The sequence below is a fragment of the Amblyraja radiata genome, chromosome 32 (assembly GCF_010909765.2).
Source record: "Amblyraja radiata isolate CabotCenter1 chromosome 32, sAmbRad1.1.pri, whole genome shotgun sequence".
NCBI lineage: Eukaryota > Metazoa > Chordata > Chondrichthyes > Rajiformes > Rajidae > Amblyraja > Amblyraja radiata.
Window position 1 is genome coordinate 22,545,511 of NC_045987.1, and position 17,505 is coordinate 22,563,015.

Sequence of the window (17,505 nt, forward strand, 5' to 3'; positions counted from 1 at the left end):
GGGTATGGCCTCATCATACAATTGCAACGAGAATTACTTGCTTGTGAATTCAAATCCTCTTGTAATAACGGCTAATGTACCACTTGTCCTCCTAATTGCTTATGCAGCTGCATTTTGGCATTTAGCAACTCGTGTACAAGCACACCTAGAACACCAGCACTATCCAAATTCTCACCATTGAACAAATACTCTGCCTTTCTGTTGTGTACTGAAGCAGATAAAGTCTCAGTGTTCCACATTGTAGCGCATGTGCCAAGATCTCACCCACTCAGTTTGCCTTCATTGCCTTACATCTCCCCTGTGCTCACAGTCCAACCTCGTTTAGTGTTGTCAGCCAACATTGAAGTCTGACATTTGGCCCCTGGACGATTCAATGGCACAGTTTGTGAAATGCTGGTGCTTGTGCCCCAATGGCTGCAGTACCCCACCAGCTACTGCTCACCAACTCGACAACAATCCCCGAATTTCCACTTTTGGATTTCTGCTCAAAGACCAATTTTCAATCCAAGCCTCCAATTTCAAATGATCAAACCTCATGCATGTGACCACATCAAGCAACTTAACGATATCCAAGTCCACTATCCCCACTAGCACCCCCTTAAAGTTCAGAGTCAGACAGCATGGAAACGGGTCCTTTGGCCCACCGAGCTCAGGCCGACCATCTATCATCCATTCACACTAGCTCTTCGTCATTCCACTTCTCTACACACTCGTGGACATTTAACCTACGAACACACACGTCATTGGGATGTGGCAGGAAACCAGAGCACCAGGAGGAAAGCCATGTGATCACAGGGAGAAAGTGCAATCTCCAGACAGCACCTGAGGTCAGGATCAAACCAGGATCTCTGGCCCTGTGAGGCACCAGCTCTACCAGCTGCGCACTCTGCCGTCAATATCGACTCTATTTGTCACAGCCTCAACTTCAGTAGATTCATCCAACATAATTTTCCTTTGAAAAAATTATGTTGGATCCATCCATTATTCTCGTCAATGTCTTTTGCAATTCCATCCTTCAAATCATTAATAAATCCAGCATTTTCCCTGCCATTGACGACAGGCTAATAGGTTGGTGGTTCCCCGTTTTCTCTCTCCTTTAATAATGAAGATACTTTTGCAATCTTCCACTCCACTGGAACAAGTCCAGAATCTACAGAACTTTGGAAGGCGATGCAAAATCTTTTGTACTGGTCAAAGATATTATGTGAGGCAGCAAAATACACAGTTATTTCATTGGGGCTTTTTGCTTTAAAAGCAAATTGCAAACAAATCCAACCAAAACTTTTACACCTGAAAAACTTTGAATTAGAACAGCAATGAAATGTGCTTCTAGTTTGTAACTGGCTATTGTCACATCCTTGCTAAGTAACAGCACAAACTATTCCCTGATTAGATGTTGTCTTATTAAGGATTCTTAATAATTAAAATCAGATTGCATATGTAAAGGTAATGAATGGTCAATATTATTGGGCTACATTGTATAACAATTTGAAAGTGTTCAGATGACAGATTTCCTTTATTATTTCTGACACCCAATTTGTCCATTCCCTCCATGGATGCTACCTGACCCACTGAGTTCTTCCCGCAGTTTGCTTTTTGCTAAGGAGTTCCTGTTTACAGGATATCCAATTGTGAAGAGATAACTTGAAAAGTAGTCGTATTGCTTTTTTCACACTGAAATGCCAGAGCTAAAGTTCAAGTTCAATGAACGGGGCAACACTTAATTTGAGGGGATTAATAAATACAATAGAATAAGGGACAGCATTAATTGAAATGAATGGATTCAAGACCAAATCAAATGTGGTGGGAGAAATAGAGAGGAAGTAAGAAAGACATAAAGGTGTTAAAGTCATTTTGTATTACAATAAATACATTTCCTTGGAAATTCAAGGCTTGAAAGAATGAGAACACCTATTGTAAGACAATATCCAGTGTTTGGCAGGCATTACTGTCAGACACACTGTCCGTTTGCTCAACCCAATCAAGCACCCGTTTGCACGACCCCTGCACTTGCCCAGTGTTATTTATGAACACAGTGGTGCCCAATGTTCAGTTTGCTGGTTACATGCTGCCCACAGATGGGTTGCCTCAGTGAATGGTGAAATACATGCCCACACTCCCCAATTTGCAGTTACCTTTGGAAACAATTTGGTCCCCCAGACCATCTCCTGATGGTCAAAACACTGAGTGGGGCAAGGCCCTCTTGCTGAAATGCAAGCTCTGCTGCTAAAAATGCTTTGACAACTGGCCAAGTCACATTGCAGACTCGAAGGCTGGCATTGGACTTAGAAGTCCATACATGTCTTATTTTTTTTAATTATATTTTTATTTATTAGAAGTACAGTAAATTACAATAGTACAAGCCAGATATATCTTATTACATTTATTGTACCCCTTCATTTTTAAGCTTTAAGGGAAGGTATAGATAAAGGAAGTAGAGAAAGTGAGAGAAAGAAAGTTGTGTTCGTGTAAAAGAGTGATCAATGAGAAAAAAAACAGAGACCCATTGGTTAGAGAAAATAATTAAGAAATAGACCCTAGAAAAGAAAGGAGGAAAAAGGAAAAAAGGTCAAAACTCCCCCCCCCCCCCCCCCAAAGCTCTATTATAAAAAATGTGCAAAAGGGATATACCAACTTCCATACATGTCTGCCATACTCAAAAACGTTGATGGCTGCATTAAAAAAAAATTAAACCCTGGAAAAGTGTAAGTTAAATAATTACAAACATTAAGAAACCAATATAATTAAATGCTTGCTATTTTACAAGAGTACAAATATTTAAGTTATCTGAAATGTGGCCCTCCCTTTCCACTGGAAGTTGTAATGTTAATGAACCCGCAGCAGGGAAAAACTGTTGCAGGATCCATGCCCGAATTTCCCAGTGCAATTACACAGAGTTAACAGCTCACTGCTGGGTCCCAGGTCAGCCCTACCTCTTAATTCAGGATTCTCACATTTATACAAGTAATCTGTGCTGCCTTCATCACTGTCCCCACTGCTTTAACAATGATCAGATCATACAACTGTCCTAGTAAAATGAGCTTTAGCTCTATATATCAGTTTAATTAAGCAGTAAACAAAGTAATACAGAATTTTTTTTCTAATATTCTTACCATCATCGCCAACAGTTGGCCTTAATAACCGGCTAAAACTATCCCAATGCCAAAGAACAATTATACCTATTCATCAACAGGCACATAGTAGTCTAATGAATAGGAAAACAATTCTCACACCTCAGTCAAGTCCAAGGTCACATAATCAGGCTTAGCTTTCTGCCATCATCCTCCCCAAGGTGTGTTTTGAAAATACCTCAAAGTTACCAGATGGGGTGGTTCATGCTACAAAGTTCATTCATTTTTTTATGCACATTAAGTCCAAAGGCAACACAATTCCCTTGTCACCACTACCACCACCTTCGTGCTTCCCGACTGACTGGTCACAAGAATAAAAAGCATTCTTGAAATGCTCGCTCATTAGTGAACTATCCTAGCAGTGACTTATGATAAAAGCGCACTCATGCCTTCCAGACATCTCACACCTGTTGTCAACCAATTATTTGAAAAACTGTAGATTCAGGTTTATTATTGTCACATGTGCCGAGGTACAGTGAAAAGCTTTGTTTTGCATGTGAAAAATTAGTCTTCACAATAACATTCAGATTCACAGTAACTTAAGCTGCAACAAACAATATCCAAGTAAAATGCTGGAAATCTGACTGGGAAGAGAAAGCTGGGTCACTTTGATTTGACCTTTAATTGGCATTATTTTACCCACATATTTTACTCAAATGCTGACTAATGATGTCTTGCCTTTCTTCTTCAGCAATATACATTCTGATTTAGACCCAAATAGGTCAGATTTTTTTCTTCAAAATATACCCCCAGTTTATAGATTTGATCACTAATTAGCTACTTAAGATAGCCATCAACCATTACACAATCAAGGTTATGGCCCAGAATTTGTTGAGGTTAATTGCGTGATTATCAGTACTCACTATATCAAAATTTAAATAAATCAATAAGAATATCTGCAATACACCTGTGCACAATCAAGTACAAAGTCAAGATGGTATCGTCAGTGTCCTTTTTAAATTCCGGCAGAAATCAGTGAGTGGATGATATCTTCAAATTATCACCCTGTTAATGAATGATAATGGTGAATGATCCACTGGGCCCTAACACATTGCCTGGCCTTGAAAATCAATTGTGGGTCCTCGTATACGGACGTAGAGTTCACTTATGGGGGGGGGGGGACACAGAGACACATCCAAGATCAGACATTTAATAGGTATGTGATAGATGTACACCACACATTATTACAGCCAAACTCAGGCAAGGGAAACAGAAGTGTAAAACACACACCTTCAGATTCAGGAACAGTTTCTTCCCAGCTGTTATCAGGCAACTGAACCATTCTTTCAACAATCAGAGAGCAGGCCTGAGCTACTATCTACATCATTGGAGATCCTCAAACTATGTTTAATCGGACTTTACTAGACTTTATCTTGCATTAAATGTCATTCCTTTTATCATGTACCGGTGGATTGACTGCAATCATGCATTGTCCAGGAAATAACTGCAGATGCTGGTTTAAATCCAAGTAGACACAAAATGCTGGAGTAACTCAGCGGGACAGGCAGCATCTCTGGAGAGAAGGAATGGGTGAAGTTTCAGGTCTAGACCCTTGTTCAGACTGATGTCAGGGGAGTAGCGGGACAAAGATAGAATGTAGTCAGAGACAGTAAGACTGGTGGGAGAACTGGGAAGGGGGAGGGGATGGCGAGAGAGGCAAAGCAAGGGAAGTTAGAGAAGTCAATGTTCATACCACTGAGGTGTAAACTATCTAAGTGAAATATGAGGTGCTGTTCCTCCAATTTGCGCTGGGCCTCACTCTGAGAATGGAGGAGGCCCGACAGAAAGGTCAGATTGGGAATGGGAGGGGGAGTTGAAGTGCTGAGCAACCCGGTTGCTCTCATTCCCAATCTGACCTTTCTGTCCTCGGTTTTATGATGTAGCTTTAAGGCAAGTTTAAAGGAGACGTGCGGGGAAATTTGTTTTATACAGAGGGGGGTGAGTGCTTGGAACACAATGCCGGGGTTGGTGATTGAGGTAGATACGATAGTGGCATTTAAGAGACTTTTGGATAGGCACATGGATATGCAGGGAATGAAAGGATAGGGTTTATGTGCAAGCACATAAGAGTTGGTCATGGCACCATGTTCAGCACAGACATTGTGGGCCAAAGGGCCAGTTCTTGTGCAGTACCGTTCTATATTCTATATAGAAATAGAATAAACGCAAGCCTTGCATAGAAATGAAACGGCCAATTCCAATTATACGCTCAACGTTCCATGCATGCATAACAAAAGGCAAACGTTTTACATCTGGCCCAAGGCATAAATGAACAATCTAGTTCTATCTAAAAAGTTATCAATTTACATTTTAAGTTGTCATAATGTAATATAATTATAGCAATTGCCTACTACTTTCATTCGTATTTTAAGCCAATTCTACTCTCCCTCCTAGGAATAAACTAGAGAACCCACAGCACCTCCAGCCAACACTGCAATCAGGATGGAAAATGCAGTTACAACGACCCTTTAAATAGTTAGATGAAAGGAGAAAACAACCAGTTAAGACACATTTCATCAGGAATATCTATACTTTATTCACTTCCCCCTGCAAAATGGACTGGTTTTAAACAAAGCTCCCAATGCACTAATGATGGCATACAGGAGCCAAGTAACTGCCCTCAGACTGTTCCTTAAAAGCACTGCTGCATTACTTTGCCAAAGTCCACAGAACTTGCCAAATTTGGTCATGCCTGCTTAGCTTGCTCGACTGATTGTGCCAGAAAAGAAAATAAGACACAGATGTATTTGAGCTCTTTGTGGTGCCAGTAAAAGACAGTTAATGGCTTTATCTCAACCCTCCCCTCCAGCTGGGCACAGGTGGAGGATAATGAGGGCTCTCTCCCTATTCAAACTCAATTATTTACCAGTCATGATAACCAACATCTTGCACAGACAACCACATTAAGCTCGGCATCAAACACGCACCAAGAACTATTTCCTCTGACAAGCACTGAGCTTTGCTTACAAACTCAAGTGGGTAATAGTTTTCATTGGCACAAATTTAATTCTTGACATTTTCCCCAATGGTTTCTGTTGAAATGCCAATTCAGAAATAGTCTGACTTGAATATTTAAGATTCATCACATAATCCTGCCTTTCCCAATCGGATTGTTAAAGGAGCCAACTTAGTCACCCGATTTTTCTTATTCGTGGCTCCGCCAATATGAAGTAAAATGATGCCTACACATCTGGCAGTTTCAGAACAGTGATAATGGATTCCATGGGGAGAAGTATATAATTGAGCTAGGTTTATTTGGAATTAGATGCCATGGAGTATATCAGGAGTAAAACAAAGATTTGAAAAGGCATAGTGAACCTAGAACAAAAATTTGAAAGAAAGGTATAAATAAAAAGCAAACTAGGTCCTCCCTGTGTACAAAGTATAAATATACATAGACCAAGATCCAAATTAGTTCATAAATTTCTGTACATTCGACACATTAAAATTATAATCTTACCATTTTCCTTTAATCAGCACAAATAATATCATCTCAGCTCTACACTTGCCCGATCACTATGTTTTAAATGCGTAACTGTGTCGCACCGTTACGGAATTTATTACATTGGTTACAAATGTAAAATTACTCAAAATCATGTTGGTTTCGTTTTTGGGATCAAGTTACAAATTAACTGACGGGTGGTCACTCATAAAACTTGTGTATGTGCTTATAATCACTTCATCTAACAGACTAAACTGAGATGATTTTAAGTCATTTAACATTTTGCAATCAGTGAACTAAATTCTGTTAGGGTGCTGGACAAAACCAATTAGAATTACAGCATTACAGAACTTGGGTCCAACTCGCAAAAGAATTGTTAACAAGGATCAATATAACCAAATAAGTCATCTCTTTGATGATCTGCCTCAACAATATGAAGGTACTGCATCAGACCAAGTGCTCTCAAGATCAAGAGAGATGCTTGCTCAAAGTAGAGCTTGCAGTCTCCTTCCTTTTCCATAATGGAGTCACACAATTGCCTACCAGTCAAACACTGACAAATACAACCATCCAACTGGTTTCAAACACCACTACATGCTATCAACCTAATATTTCACGACTAAAGTCTACCACTGGAGTACCCCCAGCAATATCTCCTGTTGTGCCTCTGCGCAATTCCTTCAGTAACTTGGCAATCATTCAGAATGTTTTCCCCATTTCCACCCCAACTATCAGCCGCTTCCTTCAAAAATTCATCCTTGGTTACAGATCCACCAGTGACCACTTCCCTCTTTTTCCATCTTGCCTGGTCTGCAGTTGATGGAATCCCCCCCCCCCCCAAGTCTCTTAGAACTTCAGCCAAATGACTTTAGCTGTTCATATTTTCTTTCACAAAAGACCATTGTGTAAATAAACAAAAGCAGTCTCAATGAACTTAATAGAAATTCATCATGGACTGGACATTACTAAAATACATTACTAAAAACATCTGAAAGATCAGTATCATGGAGTAATTATAGAACAGAAGATGACCATGTGGCCCATCTAGCCCCTGCCAGCTCTGCTCTGCAGCCAATCAGTCCCTTTCCACTGCTTTAATCTAAGGCCGTGCACAATTTGTTCTGCCTGTTCAATTTGCTTTCAAAATCTTTAACCGTTTCTCCTTCCACTCTCCTTGGAAGCACTAAGTTCCACGTCATTATCACTCACAACCACCCCGATATCACTTCACCTAAAATCTTAATTCTTTGTTCCTTTGTCCTTGCACCATCAAGTTAAGGGCAACCTCACCTAAACCTACTGTAATCTTGCACATATCTCCTCAACCTTTTTTCTGCTGAGAAAACCACAAGCCTCTACACTTCACCAGGTGGCTACAATTCCTCTTCGCTGAACCATCCTGAAATCTACTTCTGCACCCTTATAATGGTCTTCACATCCTTCTTTAAGTGTGGTGAACATAAATGGACAACTTACTCTGGTAACCATGCCAGAGCTTTTTCTAAATTCAATAATTTCCCTATTTCATTCCACACCTTGATTTATAAAACAGAACATCCCATGCGTTTTACCAACCAGTTTCTCAATATGTCCTTAAACTGTCAAAAATCTCGGCATACGAATCCCCACATTCCTCTGCTCCAGCACTTTTGAACTGGGCCATTGTCTACATTCCCCCTCACACAGTCCTTGTGTCAAGAATGCATCACATCAGCCCATTTTTACTCTATGCAACGGCCCTTGCACTGACCCTCGTGACCACCCAACAGCATGCAAAACAACCATAATTTGCTGCTTTTAATCCTTCAACCATTTTGCAACAAATCTAACTGATGCTCACCCCAATACTTGATGAAAATCAACTTCACAAACCCGCCTGTTGTAGCACTTTGTCTGATGTTTTCTTAAAATCCACACAGACAATAAATACATCATATACTTACTTCCCTTCAAACCGTTCTGTCAACTTCACCTCTCAGCCCCCCCCTTAAAAACCCTGGCTTTAAGCCATCCAGAAATAGGCAACTTGCCCAGTCTAAAAATAGTCCGCCTTTTTAGTTAATCCTGCCGTTCACAATTCAACCCAATCTCTTCCAAATCAAACACTAGCCGTTAAATATCTCGTCCAATAATTTTCCATTCTCCTTGCCCCAAATGAACCATAGGTTAAATGCCAGAAGATATATCCAACGGGTCCCTTTTCACAGGTTTCAGAACAAGGAAGGAATATAGAGATTTAAAATAAAAAATGATCAAGTTGGAGCATGTGAATTCTGTTTAATAAAGTGGAAGTTACATTTCATATAAGTAGCACGTCTGGTGATCTGTGTGAACTAATATCAGGACAATGTAGAAAGACATCATTTAGTATGGTAACCAGATTTTGCAGGGCAGGGACATGGATTGATTTGGGGGGGGAGCAGAGGGTGCACATATTCCATCTTGGGTTAAACATCCATGTTTTTTTAATATCATTTTTGACAAGAGTACTTCAAATATAACAGAAAATATTTTTGCATGCCCAGATGCTGTGTTTTGTGTTTTATGACCTTAACTTCAAACTCCTCTCTATTTTGCAATGCTCATATCAAATTAAACATGAAAAAGAATAGCCTCATCCTATTTGTCATTTGAAAGTATTATACAGAACATCTGAACAGCATTCTCCAAGTTTCCAGAAAAGTAAAAACCTGAAAAAAAAAAATCCCAGACAGTCTCCCCTGCCAAAAAGGAAACCATGTCAGGCTTACTTATTCTAAATCTCTGTTAAGTCCATATGTAAGATTTCTGACTGGAACAACAATCTGGCTTTAGAATAACAAACTATAGTAATACTCAAAAAATGTAAAGGGCAAGAACTTCAACTGGCACACAGCCAGATCAAATACTGGTACACAATATAAAGCAGTATCAGCTCAAGGATAGACTTTACAGCTGCAATATGCAATTTGTCAAAGAAAGGAAAAAATGATCAATAAAAAGACATCAGAATATGGTATGCAGCATATTATTTAATTAATTTGTAGGGAATAAAGTAAATAAATTGCTGAACAAATATACTGACCCTAGGACACTAATCAGGTGGTAAACAAACTTCAAGAGCATTTAACAAGGTTAACACTGTTTTTGTTAGGTATTCCACAATCTGTACCCTCATAAAACCTGGAAAAATCCATTTATGGAGAAAAATTGAGAAATAAATTTTATCATGGGCACAAATGGCTCTCAGAAGTGATTAAGATGCACAGATTATCTTATGTATAGATTTATAATCAGTGAAGGGTTAATTATGCGATATATTTCTAGTTATTGAGCATTCATTCCTCCACCAAACTATTTGCTGTGCCAATGATGCTGTGGTTTATAGTGCATGTTTATCATCAACCTGGTATTTCTAATCAATGTATACGAAAGATCTAATGTGGAATTAAAAGTGACATGAATACTTGGTAATTATACAAAAGCATGACCAACAACAGGGACAAAAATCAAGTGCAGCAAATGTTGATCTTAGTTTTGAGTTTGTAATCAGAGTCAAATTAGAAGGCTCATTTTGATTTCTTGAAGGAACCATGACTGCAGATATTTGTTTAGTTGTCTGCTGATCATTAAATAAACTGCACAGGCTCCTCAGAGAGTTCTCCAATTCTACAGCAACCAACAGTAGTAGTACTAACTAAACATTGCAGAGGAAACATGCGCAATTATAACTTTTAACAAAATAAAACATTTATTAGTATGGAATTACATAAAACATCCCCAGGTTAAACAAGATTTAAAAAAAAGGGTATTTAATTGCCTTTTATCGTGTAATTTTATTTTGTGTGAGTTTACGAAATGTTCACGGGGTTCTGTGAAATAGAATAAGGGTATTCAATTGCACTTTATACTTCACACATGGAGCATCACTCAATTGGTTAACAATACACCTGAATAGTTATGAAATTTGATAAAACATACCAAACTATATATTTTTGCAACACTGTCCATGTAAATGCTCTGGGTCAAAGTGGAATTAGTGTTCACGTTAAAATGAAAGTTAATTTTTTTAAATAAACTTACATGCGAACAAAGAGAGACTGTTTTGCTGCCAGCTCAGGCGGTGAGTACTTCTCAACTAGTGCCAGTGTACTGAAGCCGAACTTATGAATTGGCTCATTGGAATCCAATGGTGGAAAATCGCCATCAACTTCTCCATCATCCTCGGCAATATGAAGGCAGTAGACGTCCACTTTTTCACTGTAATGAAGGAACAGTGAGCATTAGAAAAAGTCAAATCGGCAATGGTCAATTGGCGGCTGTGGTCTAGATTCTGGCCGCACTAACCTCCGGTTTATGAACAAAAGCCTGATTGGGCAAGAGAGTGCATTGGGGGGGGGGGGGGGGGGAGACCCCACACACCAAAAAGTGGTTTGCTTCCAAAAAAAAGGCAATAATTTTTGCAAAAAATAAAGCTTCAAATAAATGTAACAGCGCAAGAGCTTACATTTTAACACATTAGCTTTCCACTCATGTTTGTAAGCAGAACAGAGACTTTGGCAAAAAAATTGTGAAAACCCACCATGCCGTGGGTAGTTTTGCCAACATATCCGCTGGCGTTATTCTGATTCTCGTCTAAGCAAACAGCATCATGGTTCACAGGCTTGAAATGAAGGAACACTCAATTGCTAATAAGAAAATGCAATGTTCACCAGAGCACACATTTTTAAAACCTAATCTATTTAACCATGGACAAGTGCTTCCAAAGCAGTCCAGACTAATATTTAATGGTTAGTGGGAATCTGATTTTAAAGACGATTAAACATTTACATTCTTTTGGCTCTCGAGTGCAGCAGGCAACCAGAACACGAGAGACTTACAGAAGCATGCTGACAGATGAGACAGACTAAAGCCAGAAGACAGCTTCAGAATGCTGTGGCCGGTGGTACAAAGAGACAGAAGCTGCAAGCTGAACAGGGAACTTGCAGTTAAGTTAAGGCACAGGGAATACAATTGCTCTCATAATTAGTGTCTTATTCCCAATGCACAAAGGAACATTCAAAGCAAAATGCAGCATCTGAAATAAGGAATGGTACAAATATACAGAAGATATTACATATTATTTTCCATCAGGAATGTATAAATCATTTTAAATCGTACAGATGCATGCCGAACAAACCAAGCCATCAACAGCATATGGTACACAAAAATGCTGGAGAAACTCAGCGGGTGCAGCAGCATCTATGGAGCGAAGGAAATAGGTGACGTTTCGGGCCGAAACCCTTCTTCAGACTGATGGGGGGTGGGGGGGGGGAGAAGGAAGGAAAAAGGGAGGAGGAAAGCATCAACAGCATATGTTCACTGGATCTGCTTGAACTTCGTGGTGTCTATTAATTTGTTCGGTTTTCTATCAACTATGACCAAAAATTCAGGCAGAGCGAATCTTCTTATGTACTTCCTCAGTTTCCATTTCTCACCATGTTCTCTCCCTCCAACCCCATCCTGAGCAATGCGTAACAATATGCATTTAAAAAATTTAGGTATTTGATGAATGAATATCTGATCCATCTCAACTGGCTAGCTGGAAAATTAGCAAAGTGCTAGGGTTTTGCTACTGGGCAAGGCCAAGACAATTAACAAGCATCACTGTGGTATACTAACACATTTTCGATCCAAAATATCCATCAACAACTAACAGCATTATTTCAGCATCATCAATTATTTTCTCCATGTGCATGGTCTATCTTCATGTGAATGAAATACTGACACGTCTATATTTAACATAATTGGTATTTTTCCACATCTTTATTACAATTTATAAATTAACTCCAATATAAATTAAAACGAAAATACTAGTGCGGAATCAAATTATTTATCCAATTTATTTTCTGCATTTAGAAGCAGCACAAACAAAATTATTTTTTAGATAACCATTAATCTTCGCCAATGCTCCAGAGACTAAATATACATTTATCCAAGCTGTGCATTAAGGGTAGGTGGCAACTCAAGGTCAAGGTAAGGCCCGATCATTGAACCTCCGTCAACAGAGTCATTTGATCCATCACGTCAGGAAATGAAAATACTGAGTTATCGTGATCATTACGACATTCCCTGATCAGAGGGCATAATTTCAAGTATGAAGGTACCCTGAGAACTGATGAAAGTAGAACAACATTCTAACAGTTGGACAAAATGTAGCCTCTCAAAACTGAAATTTTCATCAATCTCGTTCAGGGGAACTTGCATTCCATTGCAATCAAGTGCACAGGAGTTCAACGTGTAAAGCCGCTACAGCAGCATGATTTATTACACTAAAATATCCTTTGGAGTTATATTTCCAGTAAAACGGACTTCCATAATTTTGTAAAGTTCATTCATTCATATTGTTCAGATGAATGTCCATGGGTCTCCATGAGGAATCTACTGCAGGTCTAACCCCAACAACCACATCAATGCACCTACATCTGAAACATATCAGCCATGGTTCAGTGGTAACACTTTTCACCCTAGGTCAGAAATTTGAGAATGGAATCCAGGTCAATAAATCATTAGAGCACAATGCGCTGCCTTTGGGGAAGACTCAGAACCAAAACCTCATTAGCTCTCAAGAGAACGTCAAAGACCCCAGGGCACTTGTGGACAATAGGTTATGGAAAATGTCCGTGCATCCTTTCCAAGAATTATGCCTCCAATCAAACAGATTATAGTGTCATTTTTCTCATAAGATGCTTGTGGGAATTTGTTGTGTGCAAACAGTTTCTGCATGGAGCTGCACTATGATCTTGACTGAACGAAAAGATGACCACTGGAATGCAAGCGCTTTCCAGATGCTCCGATGACACGAGGTGCCACGGCGTAGTTACTCACTAATGGGCAAGTGGGAGGCAGATAACAAATATTCAAAAGTTATTTTAACAATTGCAAAATGTCTCCTTTAAAATTTCAGAAGTCTCTCACACCTTTGTACCACTGCTTAGCATTCTGGAAATCTTCTGTGTTGATAGTTATCAATCTGAATGGTGATCAATACTACGCGACGATGAAATAATACTTTTACAGTAATTCAAAGCTGGATTTCACAAAAATATATTGCCACGAGGGAGCGAGGATAATGTTTGAATTGGTTGGTTTTTATCTCTACTCTTCCAAGTATCAAATCCCTGCATGACCAAGCGGCATGATGGCATGGCATTTTACAACAAAGCTGCACAATTCTTTAAGCTTATAATTTAGGTTTCAAATCATGTTTATCTTATTAATATTTTGACTTGGTTCTATCCAACAATATTGAATTCAGTGATGTATAAAATTGACAAAATTATAATATGTAATAACTACTGGGCCAGAAAATTAAGATGATGTACATTATCTTATTTGAATGTAGTAACTCATTTGAAAAATGTCTACATGCAAGTATTATACATCTACACTCTTTATAAAGCCTGGAAAATGGGTCAAAAACTAGGAACATTCATAAATATGTATGGCTGTCGTTTTGTCCGATCAAATCTTGAATAAAATCCCATTTTAATTTCTCTTCATTTTCCAGTTTCTCTTCCATTTTTATTTATAAACATAAGATATTATGTGAACTGTTGTTGCTCACCAACTGCCTTTTCACAAGGTGCTCATTTCTTGATCTTTTGCTGTTACCTTTCCCTTTTGCCCATCTATGCCCGATCATGAAAAAGGAAGCCTTCTCAAAACATACAAGTCCAATCCCAGGTGTTTCTCCACAGCCACTGTTCATCTCCAGCCCCTGGATGACTGAGGGCACTCAACCTTGGCCAATCCCAATTAACAATAGATAGACACAAAATGCTTGGGTAACTCAACGGGTCAGTCAGCATCTCTGGAGAAAAGAGTAGGTGACGTTTCGGGTCAGATCCTTTCTTCCGTCTGAGTTCCCCCAGCATTTTGTGCCTATCTTGGGTAAAAAACAGCATCTGCAGTCCCTTACTACCTGATTAACTATGACCATATGACCATTCCCCTCGCACCATAAATTAATTGAACTAATTATTGCATAGGACAATTTTCCATCAACACCACTAGGTTCCGACAGATAAAATACATCACCCTGGATGATTTTTAAGTGACCTGGCTTTAGGTTTTTTTTAAGGATTTTCAACACTCCTCCTACCAACTCAACCAACTGGAGACCGAATTCACCGGTTTCCACACACTAATTATCAGCTTCCTCAAGTTTTGATACTTCCAGCTTGAATCTCACCCCCATGCACACCTTCCTCCTCTTTACTGACATTCCTTCATCAACATACTGCTTCACTCATCAATACCATTTTCCTTTCCCCACAGCATCTTCTTCCACAACTTTAGTGATACATCATCTTTGCTCATTTCCATCCAAGGTCAAAGGCATTTTCAACATTAGAGTGAGTTACTTGCGCTTCTGATTTGTATAAGAAAGAACTGCAGATGCTGGAAAAATCTAAGGTAGCCAAAAATGCTGGAGAAACACAGCGGGTGAGGCAGCATCAATGGAGCGAAGGAATAGGTGACGTTTTGGGTCAAGACCCGAAACATCACCTATTCCTTCGCTCCATAGTTGCTGCCTCACCCGCTGAGTTTCTCCAGCATTTTTGGCTAGCTGTGCTTCTGATTTTTGGCTAGCTGTTCTATTCGTTGTTCACAATGTAGCCTCTGATAATTGGAAAGGCGAAGGAAGAAAGCAAAAGCAGCTCAAAATTATCCTGAAACAAGGAGCTGCATATGCTGGTTAATAAAAAAAAGATGAAGTGCTGGAGTAACTCAGCGGATTACAGCATCTTCAGCACTTCAGCATCTCTGCAGAACATGGATAGGTGACTCTTCTTTTAAAAATAGCTCTTCAGTTTGCAAGCCTAACCCTGGATGCTTGTCACTTCACAATACACACAATACACAATACAATTTATTTGTCACTTGAACCTCATAGAGGCTCAAATGAAATGTTGTTTCTAGTCATACACACAAGAAAAAAAAGACCCAAGACACAACACAATTTACACAGACATCCATCACAGCGCATCTCCTCCTCGCTGTGATGGAAGGCAAAAAAACTTATCTCTCCCCTGCACTCCCCATATACCTCCCGATGTCAGAGTCAAAGCCCCCGGCGGTCGATGGCAATTGTCCCGCGGCCATTAACGCCCCCCCGGGCGATGCAAGGCCGCGCTCCGGGTCTTGTTGTTGGAGCCCCCGGCAGGCGCTAGCAAAGTCCCACAGCCGTTGAAGCCGCGCCGGGCGATGATGTAAGGCCCCGCTCCAGGTACTCTTCGACCCCGCGACTCGGGCGGGAGAAGTCGTCGTTGCGGAAGCCCTGAAAAGCTGTCCCCCAGCAGAGACCCGCGGGCTCCCGGTGTCCCCGTCCACCAGACCTGCGGTTGGAGCCTCCGAATCCCCGGGGTCGGGTCGCAGCAGCTCGCCACCACAGCTCCACCCGCTCCGAACTCGGCCAGCTCTATGATGGTGAGTAAGTCCGCAGCTCCGCGACTGGAGCCCCAGGTCGCTCCTGCTGGAGGCCGCTCCACGTTGCAGCCCCAACGACAACGGAGACCCGACAGGGAAAAGGTCGGGTTCTCCGTGCAGGGGAAAGATTTTAAAAGTTTCCCCCCCACCCCCCGCCCCCCGCCCCCACACACATACCCTATCAAAAAATAAATAAAAATTACATTAAAACGGGACAAAAAATAACAAAAAGACAGACGGACTGCAGAGGCCGCTGCGACGTGAGTCGTGCCGCCCACCGGCCTTCAGCCTTCTGTCCAACAAGCTCCAGTGCCAAGTGGTGATCATGGTTGCCCTTATGCATACCACTGGAACAAACTTTTATTTCTTTAGCATCACATTATTCTCTTCGGTCCTGTACATTTAATACTTTGTCATTTAATCTCCAACATTACATCCTATTAGACATTTCACTTTGTGGCCTGAGATTTGTTCCTTTAACTTCACAAAAGTTAACTGACTGGGCATATTGACCTCTTCCCCTTACACAGATGCTGCCTGACCTGCTAAACACTTCCTGCAATTTTTGTTCTTACTTCCAGAACCTCTAATAGCTTTTGATAAATCACTGCAGCTTAGATAACTGCTCCACTGTAACAAAGTATTTTAAATCTTTCATCCAATTGCAGAGATAAATAATAAGATTAAACCAATGAAAAATCAACAACTTTTACCCGTTAAAGAACATTGATATTTTACAGCTAACAAATTTTTTTTTTGAAAATGCATTCCTCAAGCATCTAAGTTTCATTTGCCACTCAATTTCCTGTAGTCCAGAAGTTAAAAAAATGAAATTGTCAAGTTCAGAGTTGAATCTTGCAACATTAGGCCATGAGTACTCAAGGCCATTCAGAATGCAAGCTCTCAGAATAAATGCTCTCAGAAAGTATACTTTGCCATAAACTAAAATGAACATTTTCTTCTCCAAGTAGTACTGATAAAAATTATTAATAACATCCATTTTGCCATACTCTGCCCAGAAGATTCCCTTAGTGAATTCTGATGCAACACAAGTCATTGTTTCATGAATACACAATGAACACCATCTACACATTGCAAATCAGAAGAGATGAGGACACGATGGGAAATGCAAAGCATAAAAGAGGACAAGCTAATAATAAAATGTGCAGGATAAATTACTCTAAAAATGTAATTATTGAGGCCTTGTCAAACATAAGGTTTAGCACTACACGCTATGAATCCCAGCTGTGGAGACACTGGTATCGTTGTCTTGTTGTAGGACATTGATCATTCTTTTATTCTGGATTTTAATTCATGTATTGTGTTTTTTTTAAATATATATATGATGCTTTTATGTGATATACTAAGATTTTATATGTACTTTATGATATTTTTAATATGCAATGCATTTTTATGCAATGTTACCCCTTGTCTGGACCTTGAGTCCAAAATAAAGTTTTTATTATTATTATTAAAATATCT

General features: G+C 39.8%; 1 protein-coding gene across 5 annotated transcripts in view; it reads right to left on the reverse strand.

Annotated features, from left to right (window-relative positions):
• mapkap1 (MAPK associated protein 1) overlaps positions 1-17,505 on the reverse strand; it is a 244,695-nt gene that overhangs the window by 104,763 nt on the left and 122,427 nt on the right. For all 5 annotated transcript variants that reach the window (XM_033048807.1, XM_033048806.1, XM_033048808.1 and 2 more), the window contains one exon: positions 10,636-10,812. In XM_033048807.1, the coding sequence (XP_032904698.1) occupies positions 10,636-10,812 (177 nt within the window). The remainder of the gene's footprint in view (positions 1-10,635; positions 10,813-17,505) is intronic.